The 22,726-nt window shown below is 35.0% G+C and overlaps 1 protein-coding gene across 8 annotated transcripts in view; it reads right to left on the reverse strand.

Moving 5' to 3' along the window:
* RGS7 (regulator of G protein signaling 7) overlaps positions 1–22,726 on the reverse strand; it is a 265,432-nt gene that overhangs the window by 131,485 nt on the left and 111,221 nt on the right. For 7 of the 8 annotated variants that reach the window (XM_069010382.1, XM_069010378.1, XM_069010375.1 and 4 more), the window contains one exon: positions 326–422. In XM_069010382.1, coding sequence (XP_068866483.1) covers positions 326–422 — 97 coding nt within the window. Of the gene's footprint in view, positions 1–325; positions 423–1,352; positions 1,472–22,726 lie in introns of those variants that run through there. The other variant, XM_069010376.1, reaches the window with a different exon arrangement.

The following is a 22,726-nucleotide window of genomic DNA, read 5'->3' on the forward strand; positions in this document are numbered from 1 at the left end:
CTTGCTACAGAAACTGGCAAAAAACCAGACCTGACCTGTAATAAAAATATTGCCATTTTGAGAGAATTAACTTTTTGTAGTAAATTAAGTATTCCCTTCACCTAATTTTCAGGACAAAAACATCTCTGTGTAAACCCACTCCAATCTGAGAGAAACATCAAAGACTTCTATAATTAAAGTATTCAAAGGATAGGAAATGTCTCATCCAGACTAGATGACTGCATTCTCAACAGTACTTATTTTAAAGTGTTTCCCACTAGAACATCCCCCTACATAAGGCAGAGTGAAAACTTTAAAATAGCATGAAATCCACTTTGACTCTTACCAGAAAAGACACTGGGAATCTTGGAAAGAAAACTTTTCACTGTACGAATAGGAATTCCATTTTTCTCATCTTGCATGCGGGCTATGACGTCTTCCATCTGAACAGAGACGTTAAAAAAAAGAAAGAATAAATAAATTCAGAATTATTTCCTAAAATTAATCTCCAAGAAATCCTAGACCAATCTTTCAGAATGACAGATCAACTCTTTCTATTTCTTTCTTTAATTTATATTCTATAATTTTATTGAACAGGCTAAAACTGCAAGTAGTTTATTCATGAAAAACAGTAAAAAATATATGTATTCAAGGACTCTTGAGAAAGAAATAGCAATGCAGAACAACTTAGTTAAGGCTACATTTAGTTAAAGTACCTAAAAGAACTTGTCAAAAAACATTGATGGATATTAAACTTCATGTTTTGATTGTTTTAATGGTATTATACCACATATAAAAGCAAAATAGACACACATAGACTTTTAGGGGACTGATAGAGTTATCAAACAGAATGTTCAAAACAAAAAGAGAGCTTTTAAGTTCAAAGCAAAAACTCCTGCTTTTCTTTTGAGAAGGGGGAACAAAATACAACATGTTGTAATTTTGCATCCCTGGAGACACCAGAGCCAGAAACACAAGATTTTTTTGTAGGTAATAATGGAGTGGGTATAAAAATATTTTAAATCAATTTGCTGATTTTCTTAGATATATAAATTTTTACATTAGCTCAGTTTTCCAATTCAATTTTTAGGCTAATTTGGACCACACATTTTATAAATTGTGCCTAACTCAAAGGTTCACTTTCCTATGAACTATGATGGAAAAACCCTTTTACTGGAAAACAAAGAATATTCAAGTAGAGTCACTGGCTTACAGTGCCAGTTTTACTTCTTGCCCATTTCATAATTTAAGTTTACATATTTGATCATTTCCACCTTTCATTCTTTGAATATCTAACTTCTCAAAATGTTCAATGAAACTCTGATGAAATTAATTACAACTATTCTTTCTTTTTACTTAAATCACCGACATACTCATATGAACAATTCTGTGTGACAGGGCATTTTACACTCTTTTATTAGTCAAAGTTTAAAAATTTTTTTCTATGTCACTTCTGTACGCCTAATAGGTTCCTAAAAAATTCCTTAAAAGTTTGTGGCTGAGCTGTGTTGTGGAAGCAGACTAACAGACAAAATTCTGTCATGCACCTATTTCCCCTAAAACCAGGTGTCCCACATTAGCAAATAGCAAAGCAGCAGTGGGTGCAGCTGTGCATTAATTGGCCCAATAAGGGAGTTGTATAGAGCCAGGAAAGGGAACAGCATTTGAGCACACCAGTGGTGTACTTAGGAAAAAGAACAAATAGCCATACAAAAAAAACCAAACCAAAAAACCAAAAAAATAAACCAACAACCAAAAAAAAAAAAAACCAAAAAAAAAAAAAAAAAGAAAACCACCACAAAAACAGAAAACAAAAAAATTTAGCTTGACTGCTCATGGAAAACCTATTTATACAGAGAGTGTCTGGAGGTTCCCATGTTCCGTGTACTTACAGATCACAAATTAACAACGTAAGGAATACAAATCCAGTGTCATTGTCCAAACCAAAAAGTACACACAGGAGGCAGATATTGTTAGCAAGGTGTGAAAAACTCAGTCTATTTCTCAGCATTAAGCAATGTGCAAAATGTAAGAGAAGAAAACAACCAATATTCATCTGACATGGAATTTAGTTATTTAAATAGAAAAGGCTATTAATAGATTTCTGAAGAAATTGTCAAGCATATCTATACTTGTCAACAACTGTCTATGAGATGGAATCTGTTCCTACATTTTTATCCACATAGTACCTGAAGGCTTGTATCAACCCCTTCCAAATTCAGTTGGTGAACAGTCTTATTGTGCCCTTAAGTGAATAAGAAGTCACTTAAATTCAAGTGAATATTTTTGCTGATCATATTTGATGATAAATTCCACACATGCAGAGTAGGCTTGTAAGAATATTGCTAGAACTGCAGAGTCAATAATGTGCACTACACTAGGAAAAACTATAGAAGATGATTTGTACATAAGGCAGCATGCTAAAAGCGTATTTGCAATATAATAAGGATTACTATAAACACAGGCCATGCTTCTCAAACATAATATTACAGGTAGAGAGATGCAGTTACTGCTTGCTCAAGAACACAGGAGTGCAAATGTTAAATGCCCAGTGCTGTCAGTAGTCAGTCTTTTGAGAGTACATGGAATAAATTGTCAACTGACATTTACATATGCTTTCCTAAACTTTCTTCATGGACAGTATTTAATGTAAACAGCACAAAATCTAACTCTGAGATGGACTGAAGCTCTGGGAGAGTCCTCTGGTTTTGATTAGCCAAGTGAACTCTAGGATATCTGCACTGCAAAATTACACCTTCCCCTTTATATCAAGCTCATATTATTGCTCCGTGTTGGGAGTGAATTCTGTGCAAAAGGCAGCTTACACTCCAGACAGCATCACTGTGAACTGCCTGGTTAACTCAGTGAACAAAGATTACTTCCTGAGTAGGAATATTCTGAACACACAACACAACAGCAGTCCACTAATTAGGTACAGTTGACCTCTTGCACAGAAATCTAAAAAGTTTCTTGTAGTTTGTGGTTATCTTAAATCTTAAACACAAGAATTCTAGAAAATGAAGGGCAATTTATAAGAAAAAAGTTTAAATTAAAGATTCAAATCTATCCAATCCAACATATGCAGGTGCACAGCTTAACTTCCAATATACGTAGTTGCTATTTCTGTTTCGGCTGCTATAAATTCAGCAAATATATAACCTCTTCCACTGAAAACCATCAAATTTAATTATATTTGGGAAGCAGCAGTAAAGGCACTCCTCTGTCATTCATCAGCAATGACCCAAGACAATGAAAAGGGCAGAATAGTTCAATTAGAATGATGAAAGAAAATCTTAATCTAATTTTGCTCAAGAAGCCTAATCTGAGAAACACATGCTGCTGCCTGATATAATAATTTTCCTTCCTGATGTATCATTGTTTGCTTCTGAGTCACCTGACCCAATACTCAAAAGTGAAATAGAAGCTTCTTCATTTCACCTCAGAATTAGACTGTCTTCTATTTATATGTTCTTACCTGGCTAAACCTGTCTGGCCCTCATCTTGCTGTGGAATCCTTTTTAGTCCTAAACCTTCTCAAATAACTCAAACAAACCCACAAATAATTTGTCTCCAGATCACTCTGCAAATGAAGCTCAATATGCTCGAGAAGAGGAAGCTGTGTAACCATATCTTTTAGCTTTTCAGTCATCATTATACATCATTAACTGGGAAAGTATAGCTTATAGAAAGAAGCTCCAGTGCAGCACAGATTCTACAGAAGGCTTTCAAAATAAATGTCTTCATAAAAAAATGTGCCATTTGTTTACCGGTGAGGTAATTCTAGCCCTGACAAAAACTCAATAAACTTCTGATGCATAGGCAACTCAGAACAAACTTATGATATTAATATTTAAAACTTCACTTGTCTCCTTGTGAAGATAATTTGAAGTCTTCATCTTGACATGTAAGGACTCTGTGAAATCTATTTCAAAGCCTAACTCTATGACAACAGTGACAATGCATCTTGTCTAAAGCAAAAAGAAAGCAGATAATATCCTGTAATAGAAGGGCTATGGGATACAGGAGCCATTGAATAATGACAACTAACTCTGCTCTGAACACACTGGGAGCTAGGCATGCAGGCATGCCCAGCTTACCCCAGGAGCAGAACAGTGGAGGTCTTGAGAACATACAAGGAGCAGTATCCTTCAGCTACTTACAGCTAGGTGAAATGAACACAGCTCCTAAGAGCAGAATTGTTACGGTTCCTCAGTGCCACCATGCCACATGGTTTGTGGGGGAAGACCCTGACCTTTAAACTTCTACAGCTAAATAAGAATTTCATTGCTGTTCATCTGCACACCTTGCAAAAATTATCAAGTTGAACTTAAGGTTCAGCATCACTGCGTCTTTAGAAATGGTTTATGTTTGAGTTTTGGTTTGTTTTTTTAAAATTAATTCAAACACAACAAAAATGAAAAACAAAATGTTTGTTAGTGCAGGACAAGAGTTTTTTCTTCCATTAAAATTGAGTCTAAGTCAACTCCACGTAAAGGTGATCACTACATAAAAGGATACTAGGAAAAGTCATTCATCTGGAATTAAGTTAGTTCAAAAGATGCATGGTAAAAACTTGAAGCTTTGGCCTACTTAGATATATACAGATGTCTTAATTTGATTTCTGTTCCTAAAAAATTAAATAAACTCAGTGCCACAGAATTAAAATTATACTCAGGAATACCAAAATGAAATAAGCATAATTTTGTACTCAGTTATCATACATCAGAATGGGGATTGCTCTTACGTTGAGTGTACTGGGGTCCACCCACACTACAGCTTCCTTAATTTTGCTGAAATCTTTTTTCTCCTTTTATACAAATGCAGGGGTGGAATATCCCGGTGGGACTAGCTACAGACCTCATCTAAACTTGTTAAAAATTACAGTTACAGTATATTTCTTACAGTATGCAACATGTTTCCTTAGACAGTTTCTCCCTTCCCTACTTTAACACTTTACAGAGTCCAAGGTCATTAGTGCAGCTGGCCAGAAGGTGCAGGAAGTTTCCCTGAGCCTACCCGCTGTGCAGAGATGTACATCAAGCAACACGGGACGAATAAAACTTGCAGGGTAGGGGACAGATACAAGGTTCCTTACAAGGGAAGGACCACTTCATTTCTGACTGCTTCACTGACAAGCAGCAATACAGGCAAACTGATTGCCAGATCAAATCAATGAGAAATAACCGTGGAGGCGGAGACAGAAGGTTAATGGCAGATCTTCAGTTTACCCAGTGAATGAGGCAGTCACCAAAGTAAAATAAACAATCTCAGTTTAAGAATGCTGACAATTCTTTTTCTAAATCAAACGTGTAGAAACAAGATGGTTTTTCCATTTAATGCAGAATTGGATTATTTCAACTCTTTATTCCTACTTGGGATGAAAATCAAGTTTAAAATATTCAGAAGTTCAGAAAAGTACATTTAGATTTTTGACTAAAGTACAGTGCTGAAAGATGGCTCGAAACATGCAAGACTAACCAAATTGTTAATGGCAGTCATGCATGAACTCTCTGAGCTTGCTGATATAAAAGCAGTCAGTCGGGAGTTTCTCTAAGACAGCAATATTGCATCTCTGGTCTACCAGAGATGCACTATTTCTTCAGGAAACAGCCCTAAGTACTCACTGATGAACATTAAATTATAGAATAACTTAATTAAAAGAGTACAAGAATGACTGGTCTCATTCTTTTCAGAGCCTCTATTTGCTGAAATAATTATTTGACATCATAAAATCCAATGACAAACCAACACAAAAGTTTCCAGTCATATTAAACAGATGCATTGGAGATAGTTTGAAGAGCCTAATTTTCTACATGTACCCATGATGTCGGCACCTCTGTGTCATGTTTCTTTCCTTCTGTATATGAAAACACTGGTGTGAGCAAATAGTTCATACTCTGTCCTTAAACAGAATACCTGTGGAGAGCAAAAGATGTTCTGGCTTCACATGCTGCACAAAGGTCTATATTGAACCATCGTCTGTCATTACTGTTACGGCTTAATTTGTAGTTGTCAATGTGAATTTCTAATTAAGATTCAAATTTATTTGCCCTATTTATCCATACTGTTTCAGATTCAACAAATAGGTAATGTTTCAGATTGGCTGTAAAACAAGAGTGGTACTATGTATACTAAGCCTGTTCTTACATTAAATGAGTGCAGGGCAAACCTTTGTCATTTATTAAGAATAATTAAGGCTATTTTGAATTTATTTGAAAATTGATGCCAGTTCTGTGCAATTATTTTTGAGGCCTAATTAAATGAACAGTCCCACTGGGCTTCTCCTTACTATCAACCCTGTAATTTCATCATTGAACTTGCATCAGTAAGAAAGGCTCTGCACACTTTGCTGATTTAAAACTGTGGGTTTGAATGATAATTTTAAGCATGCTCTTGTCTTATTCATGTAACTAAAATGCTGAATCATTAAAACCAGCATTTCATTTAAAAGTGCTTGTAGTTCAATACAAATCATATAAGAAGTTCTCGTGCTTTTCATATACCTTTTTTAATACTTTTTGAAAGAAGGACCACTTAAAAGCATACTTTGAACTCCTGTCATTAACCTGTAATCATGTGGCCTGTTTGGAAGCTAGAGCTGTCAATGATCCCTAGGTAAAGGCTGAATACAGGTTAATCCCTGTCACATGAAACTGTGCAGTATTGAATGGAAAATCTTGAAGATACCATAAAGGACATTCTGTACTGAGCGATTTATGCCAAAAAGTCACTGTCTTTTCTCCGAAGGACTACCAGTGTTGAGCTCATGGTTTGATGCACCACTTTTTCTCTGCTTCATACACGGGGTAAACAGAAGATCTCACAGTAACCTTCTATTTCCACCTTCATTCTACAGTTATTTCTCACTGTGATTTCTTTGGATAAGTTGATTTGAAAACACTTACTTAATACTGTATTCCCCCCTCCCCCCTCCAAAAAAGTTCTTTATTCTAATTCAAGAAATAGTGCAAGTTTGCTTCTATCAATGTATTTTTTTGAGAACTCAATGTGTTGGAACACTGTCAACAAACCTATAATACTGCCCTATTACTTCCACTTTTTTTCAATTAAATAAATTTTTGTCTCACCTAGGAATCCTGCATCTGGATATGTAAGAAAGACATACATCCAGTTCACTGAATGTATATTAATGCTATATAGCTGGATTGTGAAGAGCAGACTGAAGTACTTGCTAAAAACTACTCAACTGGCATTACAGAAAAATCATATAACTGTGGAGGAATCTGTCATACTGATTCAGCTTTGAAATCAAGAAAAGGTTATAGAAAATGCTATACTAAGTCTATGGAAAAGCAGGTAGTTGGCAATTCCAGCTCCCTGACCCTCATGAAAATGCGACTTCAAACAACAGAAAACATATTAAGCAAGAAAAAAGACTATATTTTTTTTAATTAATCACTTGCAAAATAATTCAAATTTCAAATATGTTTAAAAATTGTTTCAGAGTATTAATGCTTCATAATTTATTTTTACTCCGGCCTTTCCTAGCCAAGAAGCATTTTCTATATTTAGTAAATGTCACAATCAGATACAGAAAATATAAAAGGCTATGCACTGATGCAAAAATTACTACTTTAACTAAATGGTTCTCATATTTAAATTCCAGATAGATAAAGAAAGGCATTTAATTTTATTTACCTTGTTTTCTTGGAACTTAGAAACTTAATTACAATCAATTAAAAATACAAATTTCTCAAAGCTTGAATGCTACTGTTGCACAACCAAACCAGGGAAAGCTTACCCAAAGGAGTGAAAAAATACATCCAGATGGTGAAATTTCAAAACCACCTAAGTCAATGAATTTTGGAAACTGCATTTCTGCTTTCAGTAAAATAATTATTTGTATCACATGTATGAAACTTTTTGGTTGGAATGACAGAGGAAAGGGAAATATCACTATGGAAACTTGAGAAAAAACCACAGCTTCGTGAAGGAGGCCTTGGTGAAAGACTGTTTATATTAATAGAGAGATTTCTGCAAGAATACTTCATTCAGAATAAAATATACATTTTTAAAGCAGATAAACCTATAAATAATTTTTATTAATCTGTCAGGCCAAGATTTGATCTTCTAAACTGTGCTACCAGAGATCAAAACATTATTTCTTAGGCAAAATACATATTTTTAAAAATACAGTCTTTCAAAGCCAAGGTGTTTCCTGAGTTGTACGGATCATCTGTGATATGATGGTCCTGACATTAAAAATGAAGTCTCCTATGTATTTCAGAAACAGAGAAGTTCAGCTGGAAACCTGATCTCAGAGATCCCAAATGGACCTTTCAAAACAATATTACAAAAGTGGTCAAAATAGTTTTTTTCCAAAAGAGAAGAAAGGGAAAATGCCAAAATTCAACAGGAAAAAAAAATTAAGAACAGATTCTGGTCAGTACACAGGCTGGGATTTAAAAGAAGAAAACAGATGTAGACATTTTTGTAGGAGATGGAAAATAAGGAACTAAGTTAGCTTATACATGGGTAACCTGGATACAAAAGTGAAATGTAGGCAATAGCACATTTTGCCTTCACAAAAAACATTCACAAAAATCTTAGCTATAACAGAGTTATGATATATTCATCCACCTAACAAAAAAGTATGTTGCTCTGGAGAACACTTAGATTTACTCCAAAATATTGTCATTTAATTCTAAAGTCTGAAAAACCAGATGGTTTTTTTCTAAATTGGTAGATCTTATGTCATCTGTTACTAATGGTTTTAAATCTATATTTGTCTGGTTGGAATCTCTTTTCCTCGCTTGTCAGATGATCCCAAACATTACAAAGCCACATCAGAGCAGCAGATCATTTGAGAAGCAGCTGCCGTTGCCCAAGGATGAAACCTTTTTTTAGAAGTGCAATATCATTATCCTTCAAATACTGATGAAGGGAAAAGTAATTACAAGAAATGTTTCAAATTACATTGACAGGAATAACATTTTAGGGCAAACAATGATTAATAGTTTGGTGATTTCTGCATTGCTCTCTGCCCTGTGGGAGGGGAAGACTGAGGGAGGCAAGATGATCTTCAGCTAATTTTCTGGTGAATGACAATTTAGAAAATGACCCTGCCTATATTTTAAGGTTCTGTAACATGCTCTAGACAATAACTAATTCATCTTATTAAAAGCTGATAAATCACAGGATTACTTCTCCATTCACAAAGAAACTGCAAGGAGGAACATCTGACATAGCATCATAGAACTATGGAATCATGGAATCATAGAATAGCTTGGGTTGGAAGGAACTTCCAAAGCTCATCTCATTCAAACACCCTGCAATGAGCAGGGGCATTTTCAACCAGAGCAGATTGCTCAGAGCCCCATCCAGTCTGACCTGGAACGTTTCCAGGGACAGACCATCCACCATCTCTCTGGGCACTCTATACCAGTCTCACTAACACATGCAGAAGATAAAGCCTAAGTAGTGTGGTGATTTCTGCATTGCTCTCTGCCCTATGGCGCAAGAAGACTGAAGGAGGCAAGCTCATCTTCTGCTACTATTTCAGCATCTAAAGAACAAAGATACTATATAAAAACTACATTTCTAGTTCTCTTTGTCCTTGAAATTGCTCTGAGGCATTAAATTCCATTAAATACAGAAGTAAAACTGCTACCATCAAAATAAATTTTTACTAGTGACTTTTAAACCAAGCTCTTGTACAAAAAAAATGGTTTTAATTGCATTACAGTATGGAAAGCTTTCAGTATCAATTCTATTTGGCATTTTAAAAAATAGGCTGTTGATGTAATACAGTAATGTAGCATTATATGACAGATGGATTGGTTGCACAGTAGTCTGTTCACCCTCTGTTACACAACTTACTTGAAAACAAATATTTTATTCTTATCTACTCTGAATAGATAGAAAATAGCCAGCTGTGGATATTCTGGCTATGTCAGTTCTTAAAGCATGTTAAATTCACTCATTTTCACTTAAAGAACAATGCAAAGGAAATGAAAACAAATTAAATACTGAACTATTGATCTGCCAAGTGAAAAATGTAGATAATTAATGGATAAAGTCCACAGAAGATGCAATCATTGTACATTCCCTATGCAAAAAAAATTAAACCACACCAAAACCAAAACCAAACAAACAAACAAAAAAACCCCCCACCCCTCCCAAAACATATCAAGAAGAGTACTGAAATAAATGAAACAGAACATCAGAACATTTAAACCTTTTTTTTCCTAAAAATTTAGCTACCAGCATTCCAATAACACCAGTACATTTTCCCTCCTTATTAAAAATCTTATTATCATCTCCCCTTCGAGCCAGCAGAAGCTCCAGGCCTGATCATCTTTTTATTCCTCTTGAGAAGATCACACACACTCGAGTACTAATTTTCATGCTCAAAAGCAAAATTATTTCATATAGTTCTTGCTAGTAGCAATTCAGGAACTGCAGGGCAAACTATAGGTTCATGTAAGACAAGCAATGCATACAAATATTAGCCTGCCCTTCAGGGACAAAAATTATGTATATCTACATGTCAAGCAAGTTTTTTTCATCTCTTATTGACTATACAGATTAGTCAAGCTTCTCATCAATCAGAACATTAGAAGATTTAAGATAAATAGGTTGTAGGTCTTCTTATTCAGCAAGGAGTAATAAAAAATAAGTTCTACATGCATTTAAAAACCAAAAACATTGGGGTGAATTTATGTGGAAATAAAAAGGAGGTATTTTTCCGCATTGGTCTTTACAGTTTTAAAATATATTTTAAGTTGATTGTGGAAAAACACCCAAACAAAATGTGTTTGCTATGAAATAAAATTTTAAAATGTAATTAAAATAAGGAATGTTATTTTGCAAAGAATCTCAAAATTGCCACTATTTTATTTATAATTTCTCAGAATTCCCGGAGTTATTCCTGTATAGAATTCTAACTGTATCAGCCAGAGTCTAAGATGAATTAAAAATCTTATTTCCCTAAGACAGAGGAAACATTTCTATGGCATTCACAAAATCCTGGCATTCTTCTAAAATTTACTTAAGTTATAGCAAAAATAACTTGATTAACTGAATGCAGCCCATTGCTTCCTTTAGCAGTTATTCAGAAGAAGAGAGTTAGAATTTTGATAAGGGTTTTTGATTCTACACAATGAATGGGCAAAACAGAAATGAAAGTTCCTTATTTACAAATGAAATCTAAGTTAGCCATACTCTTTGATCAAAGCAGGCTTTCACAGTAGTTTTCTTAAAAGAAATCATTGCTAAAGAGCAGTAATGCCAGTCCACACCTAATACCATTGTATGTCCACCTCAAACACACACAGACTGACTTCTCGTCTTCATCGCTTATAACTAAATCTACCCGATTTCTTTCTCCACACACTGAAAAAGGACATAGTTTGTTCTCTCTCCCACTCTACACTGCTGTATTTTCACAAGAATTCTCTGCCATGTAATGATTCAGGAGAAATTTCAGTAAAGGTTTATTTATCAAAGCACTTAAACAGTTGGTAAACATTAAGGCTGAAATTTTCTAAGAAAATGGAAGTAACTAAAAACTTATTAATAAACAGTGAACTGACGTATCAAAAGACAGTGGGTGACACAGCGATGAGTTTGTATGTTCCAGTGCTTTGTGAAATAGGAGCCCATTCCAGTGTGACATTTCCCAATTTATATTTTGACTGGTTGCAGCAAAATTAGGAAAAGTAGAACACATTTTGTGATACTTCCTTTCAGTTGTACATAGCAATTGCATCAGCTCTAGCACACCACTGGACTTGGTCTGAAGGAACTAAGGAAATTTAAAATGCACTATATGCCTCTGTCTTATTTAATTTTCCTCTGTTTTGAAAAACATGAATTTGTCATATGAATTCATGTTATATTTTCACAGAAAAACCAACCATACTTTAATTTCCTTTGGAATAAAGAAAGCAGAAAAGGCTATCTTGCCATCAAAACACTAGAGCTTTTGAATTCTCATGATTTAGACACTTTAAAGTAAATCAGGTCTGGATGTTCTGTGTTTGCCCAATTTAGACATAGTTTGACATTTACAGTATCTACATTTTATTTTCTTTTGCACTAATTTTCCTTTTGATTAGAAATATTCTGTGTCTTTATTGTCAAATCACATTTGCACCACAAAAGAAAATAGAGCAGCAGTCATTAACAGATTTGAAATATGTGAGCTTTGAAAATTGTGAACCATGGCTGTAAAACCATTTCTTTATTCTATCTGATACATGATTGAGAAATGAGATATTCTTTTGTTATAAAGAAGCTTTGGTATTCACATACTATTATATGGATGCAATGAGATTAGAACAATTTAAAATCAGACATACTGTAACTTAAGAACCAAAAAATGAAGATGGATTTGAGCAAGTTAAAGTTAGAAACCATAAAACCAAAAGAAACCAGAATTAAAGCCCATTAATTTGTTTGTGAAATTATTTTTTGCTCTAGAAAAAAAAATTAGGCAAAACACTACAGGACAGAATTATGGAATGCTATTTTTTGGCCAAATTTTATTTTTCAAGGACAAACTCATTCTAGTTATTTGGTACAGTAAGCAGTATATATGACACAATGCACATTGGAAATTTGAATGCCATACCCATCTTTCTGTCAGCCATAGAGGTGGACAAGACATTCTCAACTCAATCTCAAATCTCTCCGCTGATATGTAGTTGGTCAATCTGAATAATTGGAAAAGTCAGAATCTCTGTAATGATCCAGCTGGATCAAACTGGATGCTTGAATCAGAACAATTTTCATAGAAAGTTACTTTCAGAACAGAAAAGTTTGATTGTGATAAAGCCATTTCTCACTTGAAAAATCACAAGTCTCTTTCAAGAGACTTTTTCCATCATGAGTTTATCTGTTTTACCAGTTTAAAGGATGGAAAGTAACTGGGTATAACAACTGAAACACTACTTCAGTTAATCCTGTAGCTGTGTTAGGAAGCATTTAGAATTACCTGTCTCATACTGCAAATATATTGGATATGAAAAATTGCTACAAAAAAATTGGACTCTTACTTAAAAAAAAGCTGTATTTTCCTATATAGAGTGATTATGCTGAAAGAGACCTCCACACTAATAAATTAGAATATAATAAATAGAGGTAGTCTGCAAGCACCTACACTTTCCAAGCAGAAACCACAGATTCCTACTTTTGGCTGAAAAGAGGTAATACATTATACAACTAGTCTTTATCTGGAAAAATTAAGGGGCTGCAGATGTTGTCTACAAATACAGAAAACCCTAATTCTGTTCTTTAAAATCATTTCAAATGAGGTCGGAGAAAAGTAAAATACCTACACACATCATGAGTGATAAAATTCCTCTGGCATTCAGGAAAAACAGAACAAGTTTCATAAAGCACTGAAGTCACTTAATGAGGACTTTAGAATCCTAGATTTTCTTCTCCACTTTGCTACCAACTGACCTTTGACAAGTCACTGTAACCTCCAGTGGCTGCAAAATGTGAGAGACAACTAAGGAAACAAATATTAAATAAAAAACTTTCTAAAAACTTTAGATGTGCTGGAGCATTGAAATGCTAGATTAAATTAAAGCATTCGGATTTTTAAAACAGTTCCAGAAAGCTGCAGAGTCCTGACATTTTTTCCCACCCTATGTCTTCTCAGAGACATGAATCAAAGCCTACTGTAGTCAGTGAAGGCATTTCCTTTGATATTTTGGGAATAAATATTAGCATCACTAGACTCTGGACTTCTAAATATTAACTACTTCATGTCTGTCACAGCAGAAGTCCTCCATTTCTATCGAAAGCTAAACTATTTATAAAGTTCCAGAAACTAAATTAAAGAGGTTGCATTCCATATACAAAACCACAAGACTGTATTTCTGTATGGTCCCCTCTTACAACTAACTTAACGTGTTGGATGTTGATGTCTTGAATGCATTTAATATGTTAAACTTCACTGAAAAGTTCATTATTCTGAAGGAGAAGGTTAGAGACATATTTGTTTACTGTATGCCTCTTTGTTCCATCATTACCCTACCACATCTTGTTGCAGTACATCATGTTGCAAGAGAAACATAACTTGTACACTGAAATTGTTTTAAATGGCTTTTATGTGTTAGACAAAGCAGAAAGGGAAGAGGGAATCAAAAGGAGGGCAAAGGAAAGATCCATGTTCATTATCTTTTCATCTCCTTTGAAACTGTGTAGATTTGCATTTTAGTTCATGGTCATCATACACACTCTTACCAGGATTTATTCCTTTGTACATAATCCTACTTCAACATAATTAGATAGGATCTTTGAATTCGAACAGTGAAAAATGCATTTACAAATATATTCACTGTCTCACAACATTTGGCAAGACGTCCCAAAATCCTGCATTCAGAATAGATCACTTAGGTAAAAGCACTTAAACCCTATTTTAAAAGAAATCTTTATTTGCATATCAAAAATTGCCTTTTGGACATGAGTTCTAAAGGTGGTGTCTAGGGAAATCTTACAATATCAAGGACCCCAGATCTGATTGTTATGACAAAAATGACAAATTCTGACAAACACAGACATTACATTTTAATCATTCCTCACTCTAAAACAGCCTCCACGAGAGAGTCACCATGGTGCTTCTAGTATTATCTCAAATATTTTATAGCTCTATTAGCATAAGAACTACTGTTGCAAGTTGAGAGTTAATATAAAAAGATGCTGACCAAAGAGGCTGCAGACTCTGTAAATTCTGATTAACTCTGCTGAGATTAGACTGCAGACAGCAGTGACTTCTAAGATAGTATAAATGGGTAAAAGTAATAAAAATATTTAACCTCTGAATGCTATATATCCAGCGTAGTTAGTCTGATATCAGGACATTCATGACACACTTGGATCAGGAACAGTCTTGAACATATTAATACCCAGTGTATACCTTACAGCCTAATGCAAACTGAAGATTTTCGCATCAGCATCGTGGTTTCAGCTAGGTAGAGTTAATTTCTTCTCAGTAGCTGTTACAGTGCTGTGTTTTGGATTTGGAATGAGAATGGAGTTGATAACACAATGATGTTTTGGTTTTTTGGTAAGTCATGTTTATCCCAAGTCAAGGACTTTTGTCTTGTCTCGTGCCTTGCCAGTGAGGGACTACACAAAAGAAACTGGGAGGGAACACAACTGGTGGCCCAAACTGACCAAAGGGATATTCCACACCATAGAACATCATGTCTGGTATATAAACTGGGGAGTTATCTGGAAATGTGGCCAATCTGGGTTCAGGAAGGGGGATCTGGCATCAGTCAGCAGGTGATGACCAATTGCATTGTGCATCAGTTGTTTTTCCTTTTTATTATAATTTTATCATTCTTATCATCATTTACCATCACTGTTGTATTTTACTTTATTTTATAATATTAAACTGTTCTCATATCAAACTGCAACTTTGATTCTCCTCCCCATTCCACCATGGTGAGGGGGCAGAGAGGTGTGGGTTGAGCAAGTGGCTGCATGGTGTTTAATTTCCATCTGGGCTTAAAACAGCAATCAGGAGGAGATCAGGCTCCATTCTGAGTTGTTTTTGCCCTTGGTAACATTTGTAAACTCCCAGAAGTGAACTTAAACCTTGGCTTAACTTTATGAATAGTTCTAAAACATCACTGAAAGTCAACTCTGACATTCATTCCTAAGCAGTAGTCCATTCTCCATACCCAAGTAGTTATGGGCTGTGGATACAAAAATGCTGTTAGCAAGAAATTTTCCTGCTTCTTTCTAAGCCCGTGGGATACTTTTCTCTCTCACAAAGATAGTAACAGAGTTCTATAAGCTATGAACACCTGTGACTTTGCAGAGCCTTGTTTATAGTACAGTAGAAAAATATTTTGACAATGGATGTTTTAGGATTTTAGCCAATCAACCCAGGGGGGTGGATGATCCTTTGTTCAATTAGACTATGAATAAAAAAGTCTATAAAAGGGTTTGTAAAATAATTAAAAAGATCAATCTTGCTGCACAATTCCTGCCTGCTGGATCTTCTCTCCTCTCCTCCCTATGGCTGTGGGATATAGTAATAGTGGGCATGTGTTAAAAAATTTTTATGCAAAAGGGCTGTCTTGGAGACATTGGAATATTGTATTGGTTTTAGACTTCTTATCAAACCACAGACTTAAAATTCTAGAATTTTTGTTATATTTATGAGTCCACACAGTAATCACTTGCACATTTAACTGTACTTTCCAAATAAAATATATGAAAGAAATCCCCAGACATAGAAAGTTCATTAGAAATAATTACAAGATCAATTTGACCCAAAAAAGGAGGCAGTTATGGTTTGCTTCATTTCCTTTTTTTGTTACGTCACTTAGGCTTATTATCCTGTGAGACCATCCCCACTGTGTGCTCTAAAGCATCTAAAGGAGTTGTAACAACCAACGGGAAAGTGTGAATCAGAATTTGTTCCACAGTATGCATAGCAAAATGAGAAATATAGACTTTATTCTAGGGTCCAAGTCATTCCAAGGACTATGTATTCCAAACCAGATCATAAAACTGTAATTGCTTACCAAAAAAAAAAAAAAAAAAAAAAAAAAAAAAAAAAAAAAAAAAAGCAGCACAGTACATGTCCTTTGATAGCCCTCAGAGACACAGAAATTAAAAGATAAACCAGGTGCCAAAAAATAGAAAAACACATGGGAATTCTGTAGTTTGTTGCTACTGAGTATTGTTGCTGTCAAACCAATCATCCTAGAAGATTACTGCACCAAAACACCTCGCTCATACCCACAGCAAGTTTTCTTCACACTGGTAAAGCAGTAAGCCACACCATTGAAATCTACTGAAATCCTTTTTGAAATTCTTTTTAAATACAGGGCTAAGCTCTCTCTGGCCTTGCCCTGAAGCCTGACTGAGGGTACAGCACCAGGATGGCCCTGCCTCTGTCCCTCTGCAGTTCACACAGAGGTAACTGGGACAGTGCAGTACCCCGAGGGCTGCTCTGAGGCAGTACCAAACTGCTTTTGCTGCATTTTGTCTTGACTCCTTGCCAAGCACATACATAAAAAAATAATTAGTTCTTAGCCTCACTAATGCTCATCTAATGTCATCTCAGATGTTGTCAAATCCATGACTCCAGCACTAAAAATCAGATTAGTATAATTAATAAATGATTAACATGAAGTTTGTTTTAGAACTTCAGACATTATAGCAAGGCTTATATACTTAAAATATTCACAGTAGTTTTGTTACATTGATTACAAACTTAACCTCATTTAAAGCATTTAATTTCTCTAGATTTTTAAAATTTAACTTGCAGAAGTAAAACCAACAGTATCATTCCCTCTTCTGACTATACAGAAATAATTAATATTTACATCTAGAGAAGACGTAGTGATGAAAAAGTGAAGTGTGGACAAGAACAAATGAAGTTATGGAATGTGGTCTGTGAAGGAAGGGGTTATACATCTGGACCGAAAAAAAGAAGAATCAAGATTACCAAATAGGGAGAGGACAGATGTGAAAGACATAGACAGGTTTTTTATCTATTTAAAGACATCCATGTCCATGGCAGGGGAGTTTAACTAGATGATCTTTAAAGACCCCTTTCAGCCCAAACCATTTTGTGATTCTACTGATCAATGAAAGGCACAAATAATGAGAGATTATATTTTGCATAACACATGAACTAAAAAAATTATATTCAGTAAAAGGTTTAAGAAAGAAATGTGTGCATAAATAAGTTGTGAGACACAACTTCAATTTAGCCAAATAAAATAAATGGTTACTCAAGCTTCTGCAGCACATGTGAGAGTTCTTTAAATTTAAATGATATTTATGTTACCTTTACTGGGAGCTAAGCTCAGCTTTCAATGCTATTGCAAGAACCTCAACTGCAGTTATTAAAGATGCATAACACTATACTATTTTAAACACATTATTCAAATTCAGGTCATGCTTTCTCATCCTTGGTATCTTCAAAATTTCACTGCAAAAAGTTTGGCAGGGTGTGACTTTGTTTTTGAGAGCCTTAGTAACCGTTTAATGCCTCAGTTAGGATGATGCATAACAGAAAAGTGTTATATATATTGTGTCTTTTGTGCATACAACTGAAAACAGTTCATACATGGAAGACAAAAGAAAATGAGGTAGGAAGAAAATGAGGCAGCAGTTTTATGATGAAATCAAGTAATAATGAAATGAATCAACAAAAAAACAAAGAAACACTTTTTGAAGAGAACCTACACAGCTGTGCATGCTGACACATAGTGCACACAGACACAAAAATAAGTTTTCAATATTTAGGTCTCAGAACTTTATCATATGTTCATCCTTTCCCCATCCCATCAAAATCTTTGAGAACCAAACTATTGATCTGCAAAAGCTATTTTAAGTAACACTATTTTTTAAAGGTACCATTTAAATCTTTATCCAGTAATTCCATTTTATATTACTAATGTTGAGAAAATTCTAAAATAGTACATTTTTGTTTCAAATCCGTATTTTTTCCAGACACAGCAGTATAATTATTTCAAGTTATTTCTGACTAAATGGGGCAAAAGCATCTTTGCTATAAACACAGACCAACAGGGGTGCAAAAGGATGATCAACAATCAAGTGATGAAGTGGTGGAGCAGATGGGCAAGCAAAAGCTGTCCGGACAAAACAGTCCTCGTAATCAGCAGCACAGGACTAAAACGAGCCCACCTCAAGCATGTCCACCTAAGTAAGGATGTGCCTACAGGACAGCACTGTGGGGAAAACCCTCTTGCCTTTCCTAGATAATCAGCACAACAGGGTGCCTCTCTGAATTGCCTGTACACCAACACAAACAGCAAGAGAAACAAGCAGGAGGAGCTGGAGATCTTGGTTGTTCCAGGATGTCTTTGGAGGGCATTGATGGTAAATTCTTGACAGAGAGGATTGACAGTCTGAGAAGGTCAAGTGCCCTTTTGAGCTTCACATCCTCTAAAAAAAAATGACTGGGGGCAATCTTCGCAGCAGTGACCAAGTCTGACACCTCACAACGTGCACTTCCTCTTTCCTCAGACTAACCTTTTATGGAGAAATGATACATAGATTTTACACACAAGCCACTGAAGAGAGAGAATGTACCTAGGCAAAAGTCTCCACACAAATACAAGCAAGCCCTGTCTGTGCTCTGCAGTAATGAGAAGCCAAGTAGCCACATGAACACAAAGGCAAGAACCTGACAGAGCCAGACTCGCAGCTTTTTTCACTACAGGATTAGGTCTGTGCCCTATGTGCAGCCCCAAGGCAGTGGGGGGTGTAACTCACATTCGCCTACAAAGGACAATACATCTCTGCTATTCGTAACTTGGTAAAGGCTGTGAAACAAACACAGAGAAAGCAATAAATTTAATCCACGCTTCACAAGGACAGACTATAAGCAAGTCAAACCTCTTCCCTTTCTTGTGGTGTCTGTCAGTACTTGAAACCATAATACCATGTATTGAAGCAATCTAGTTTTTGTGCCTAGGGCACATGGACTGGAAAGACTGAGACAATCAATTTGAATTTAAAGAAAATCTGCCATAATTTAAAAGATACAGAATAATATAAAATGTAGAAAACATCACCATTTTTATATTTTTCATCATTCTTCCACTCCTACTGGACATGCAGTATCTTTAACATCAGCCTCAACAGCTCAAGGGCCAAAACAACGTTTTGATTTAATAATCCTTCTCTCATACACACAAATGTCACACACACAAAAAGGACTCCATTTGAAATTGATTTTAGCTTTCTATGAACTCCACCTACCTTATTAATATTTTATTACTTTCTGACCACTCCAGACTTCTTTTACTGTTGCTTAAAGCTGCAAGATCGTGAAACTCTTGTCTGCACCTCCTTGAGTAGAATACTGCTAAAGTCTTCTGTTTCCCCTGGCTTTAAATCTCCAAATTTGAGGTTTGCTCTTTTTTGCATATATTGTAATTGCTTTTTGTGCATATATTATGCTTGTAGCTTATCAGTTAAAACAAACTTCTTATTTTGAGGCTCAACCTTCAGCACATTAGGTAAGCTATATGATCAAGTGATATTGTTAAATAACAGTGCAAAGAATAAAATAAAACCCACTAAAAAATGGTTCGCTTATACTGCACCACATGTTAACATGGAATTCACTTTTATTTCAGTCATAATAAAGAATTGTTCCCAAGGCATTTAAAGGCTTATAAAATTCATAAATTCTTTTGTACTTGAAAGTGTGTCAACAGAGCCTCTCACCTAATAGTATGCAAATTTCTTTTTGGATTCAATTTTGGTTCATAAACTCTTTTAATCAATTAAATGTAATTGAACTGAGTGATAGCAATACAGGAATGATTGCTCAGATAGGAAGTTAAATGAGATCATCAGTTCCTACCATAACATATAGCAATTGTGTCAGATTTTTGATTCAAAGTTTCACAGATATTATTAGATACATGCAGGATTTTTTTTTTTTTTTCACATTGCGATTCAACCCTAATATTTACAGCTGGTCTTCTGAATAGTTCCATTTTAAAGTGTGCCACTATCAGTCTGAGCATCAACTTCAGTATTTTTTTTCCTCTCTGTGCCTCTCTGCTTTTCCAAATGTAACCTACTCTTCTTTCCTTTCAAACTCTCATTACCCTCTCTGCCTTCTAGGTGTTGGTAATACATTCTTGGAGTCTGCTAAGGTCTCATTCCTTTTCATCCAAAGTAACAGCAAACAGAGCTCTGTTTTGCCCTCCAGAACTCAAATTTTGACATTGCCAGGCTTCCACATAGTAAGTGTCCCCCATGTCATTGATTTTTCAGGTTGAGACTATAACTAACATCCTCAAATCAAGTACAGTAATTTGTTGGTAAACTACACAGAAATATCTTCCAAGCAGCATCTTGAAATTAAGTAAGCTACTGGTAGACAGATGGTTGAGCTCTGTTCCAACTCAATTATTTATGATTTCGTAGTTATGTAGATTGATTTCTGCAGTTTCATTTAGGTGTCTGAAAAAAAAAAATCTATTATTGACAGATGATGAGCCAGATAATGAACACTGTGGAGTGCACATAGTGCAGGATGTACTGCTTCAGAATGAGAGGGAAAAAATTGCCAGAATAAAATAGCATAAAAAACTTGTAGTGATTTCTTTTTTATTGCTATTAGTGGAGGGCTTGCTCTCTCCTAAGTACAAAGAACTGACTAGTACTGGTAATGAATCCTCTCAGGAAATCATCATTTCAGTTCAGGTCTCGAGCTAGAAGTTTTCCATTTTCTTTGTGCTAATTCAGACCTTTCTATAAATGTATGAAGGCATTGTTGCCACTCCTTTCACAGCTGAACCATACCACAGAATTCTATCCAAATTATTAAAGAGACAATCTTTGAAAGAAAAAGGAGCATAAAGGAGAGGGAGAGGAAACAGCAAGTTGGTACACCTGGCCAAAAAATCATACACTTCACATGTTTCCCAACAACTGCAAATACATTCTCAAAATATTTTCAGAGAGTTTGGGCTCATTTTCAGAAGGATAATCTCAATATGGCCATATCAAAAGACTAAACAGGTAAGTGCATACAGTATTTTAAAGACATTCAGTATTTTTTAAAAATATATTTTAAAATTTAATGTTTTTTCAAGTATAAAATAAATACGCATTATGATGCATAATTTCAAAGGCTTAAGCTCAGGATGCAGTTACCAAAGAATGAGTGTTCGTAAAATTAACTCAATGAAAATTTTAATTCTTATTTAGAGCTGAGCACCTGCTCTTATTTACAATTTCCCACATTCTGCTCCTTCTATTGAAAAAGGGGATTTTTGATTGGTTGGGGTTTTTTCCTTACTTTTTTTTTAAATTTCAATTCTATTGTATTTATAGAAAGTCACTAGATACCAATATAAATATTAAGTATTAAATAGTTTTTGTACTATATAAACAATATAAGTTTCTCTTAATTCAGAATTATGAAAATGAAATAGAAGAATATTTTATTTCAAGTTTAGTTTTGGTTTGTATTGGTAAAATTGAGTTAGAGAATTCTGAATTTCACCCAGTCACAATTACTTAGTGTGACAAAGATAATTTGTTATTTTTTTGCAGCAACACAAAAAGTGTCTGCACAACAAAAGTGAAATGATGTAGCAGGACAACAAGCTGTATGATTAATTCTGCATACTAAAAACCTGACAATTTCAAATTTTCTTTAATGATTTTTCCAAACAGACACCATTCAATTTTACGGATCCTGAATGCTGCGTCTTCCACTGCCAGATAGAAACAGATTCAGGACTCCCTGTTTTCTTCCCTGTCTCACAAGGAGGGCCAAGGTACCTCAGAGCTTTAAAAGAATAATAAGGTTGTCAAGGTTGTAGCTGCAAATATCATATCCACTGATATCAATGGAAAAATAATTCATTTCTGACTTTATTTCAGGACTTTCAGAAAGTTACTTAGTAGACCTACCACTGATGGAGACTATTTCTATTATTTAATCTATGTAAAAGGTTTATAAAACCAGAGACTTTTTTTTCTCATGCCACACTTTCTCTGCTGCTGCTGACTTTCACATCCTTATCTGTGCTGAATCAAACACTCTGATGCTGTATGCACTAATGCAGGGGCAGAAAGCTCAGTCAGTGACAGTAGTCAGAAAATGATAGTGGGGCAAAAATTTGCATTCCTAGTCAGCATTGTGTTCCAAATAGTCAGACACTGTACAGAGCACCACCACCTAATCCATTTAAACTATTGATCCTATCCAAGCCAATTATTTGATGGCGATAGGAGGATCCATCAGCAG

Source organism: Aphelocoma coerulescens, chromosome 3, assembly GCF_041296385.1.
Source record: "Aphelocoma coerulescens isolate FSJ_1873_10779 chromosome 3, UR_Acoe_1.0, whole genome shotgun sequence".
Classification (NCBI taxonomy): Eukaryota; Metazoa; Chordata; class Aves; order Passeriformes; family Corvidae; genus Aphelocoma; species Aphelocoma coerulescens.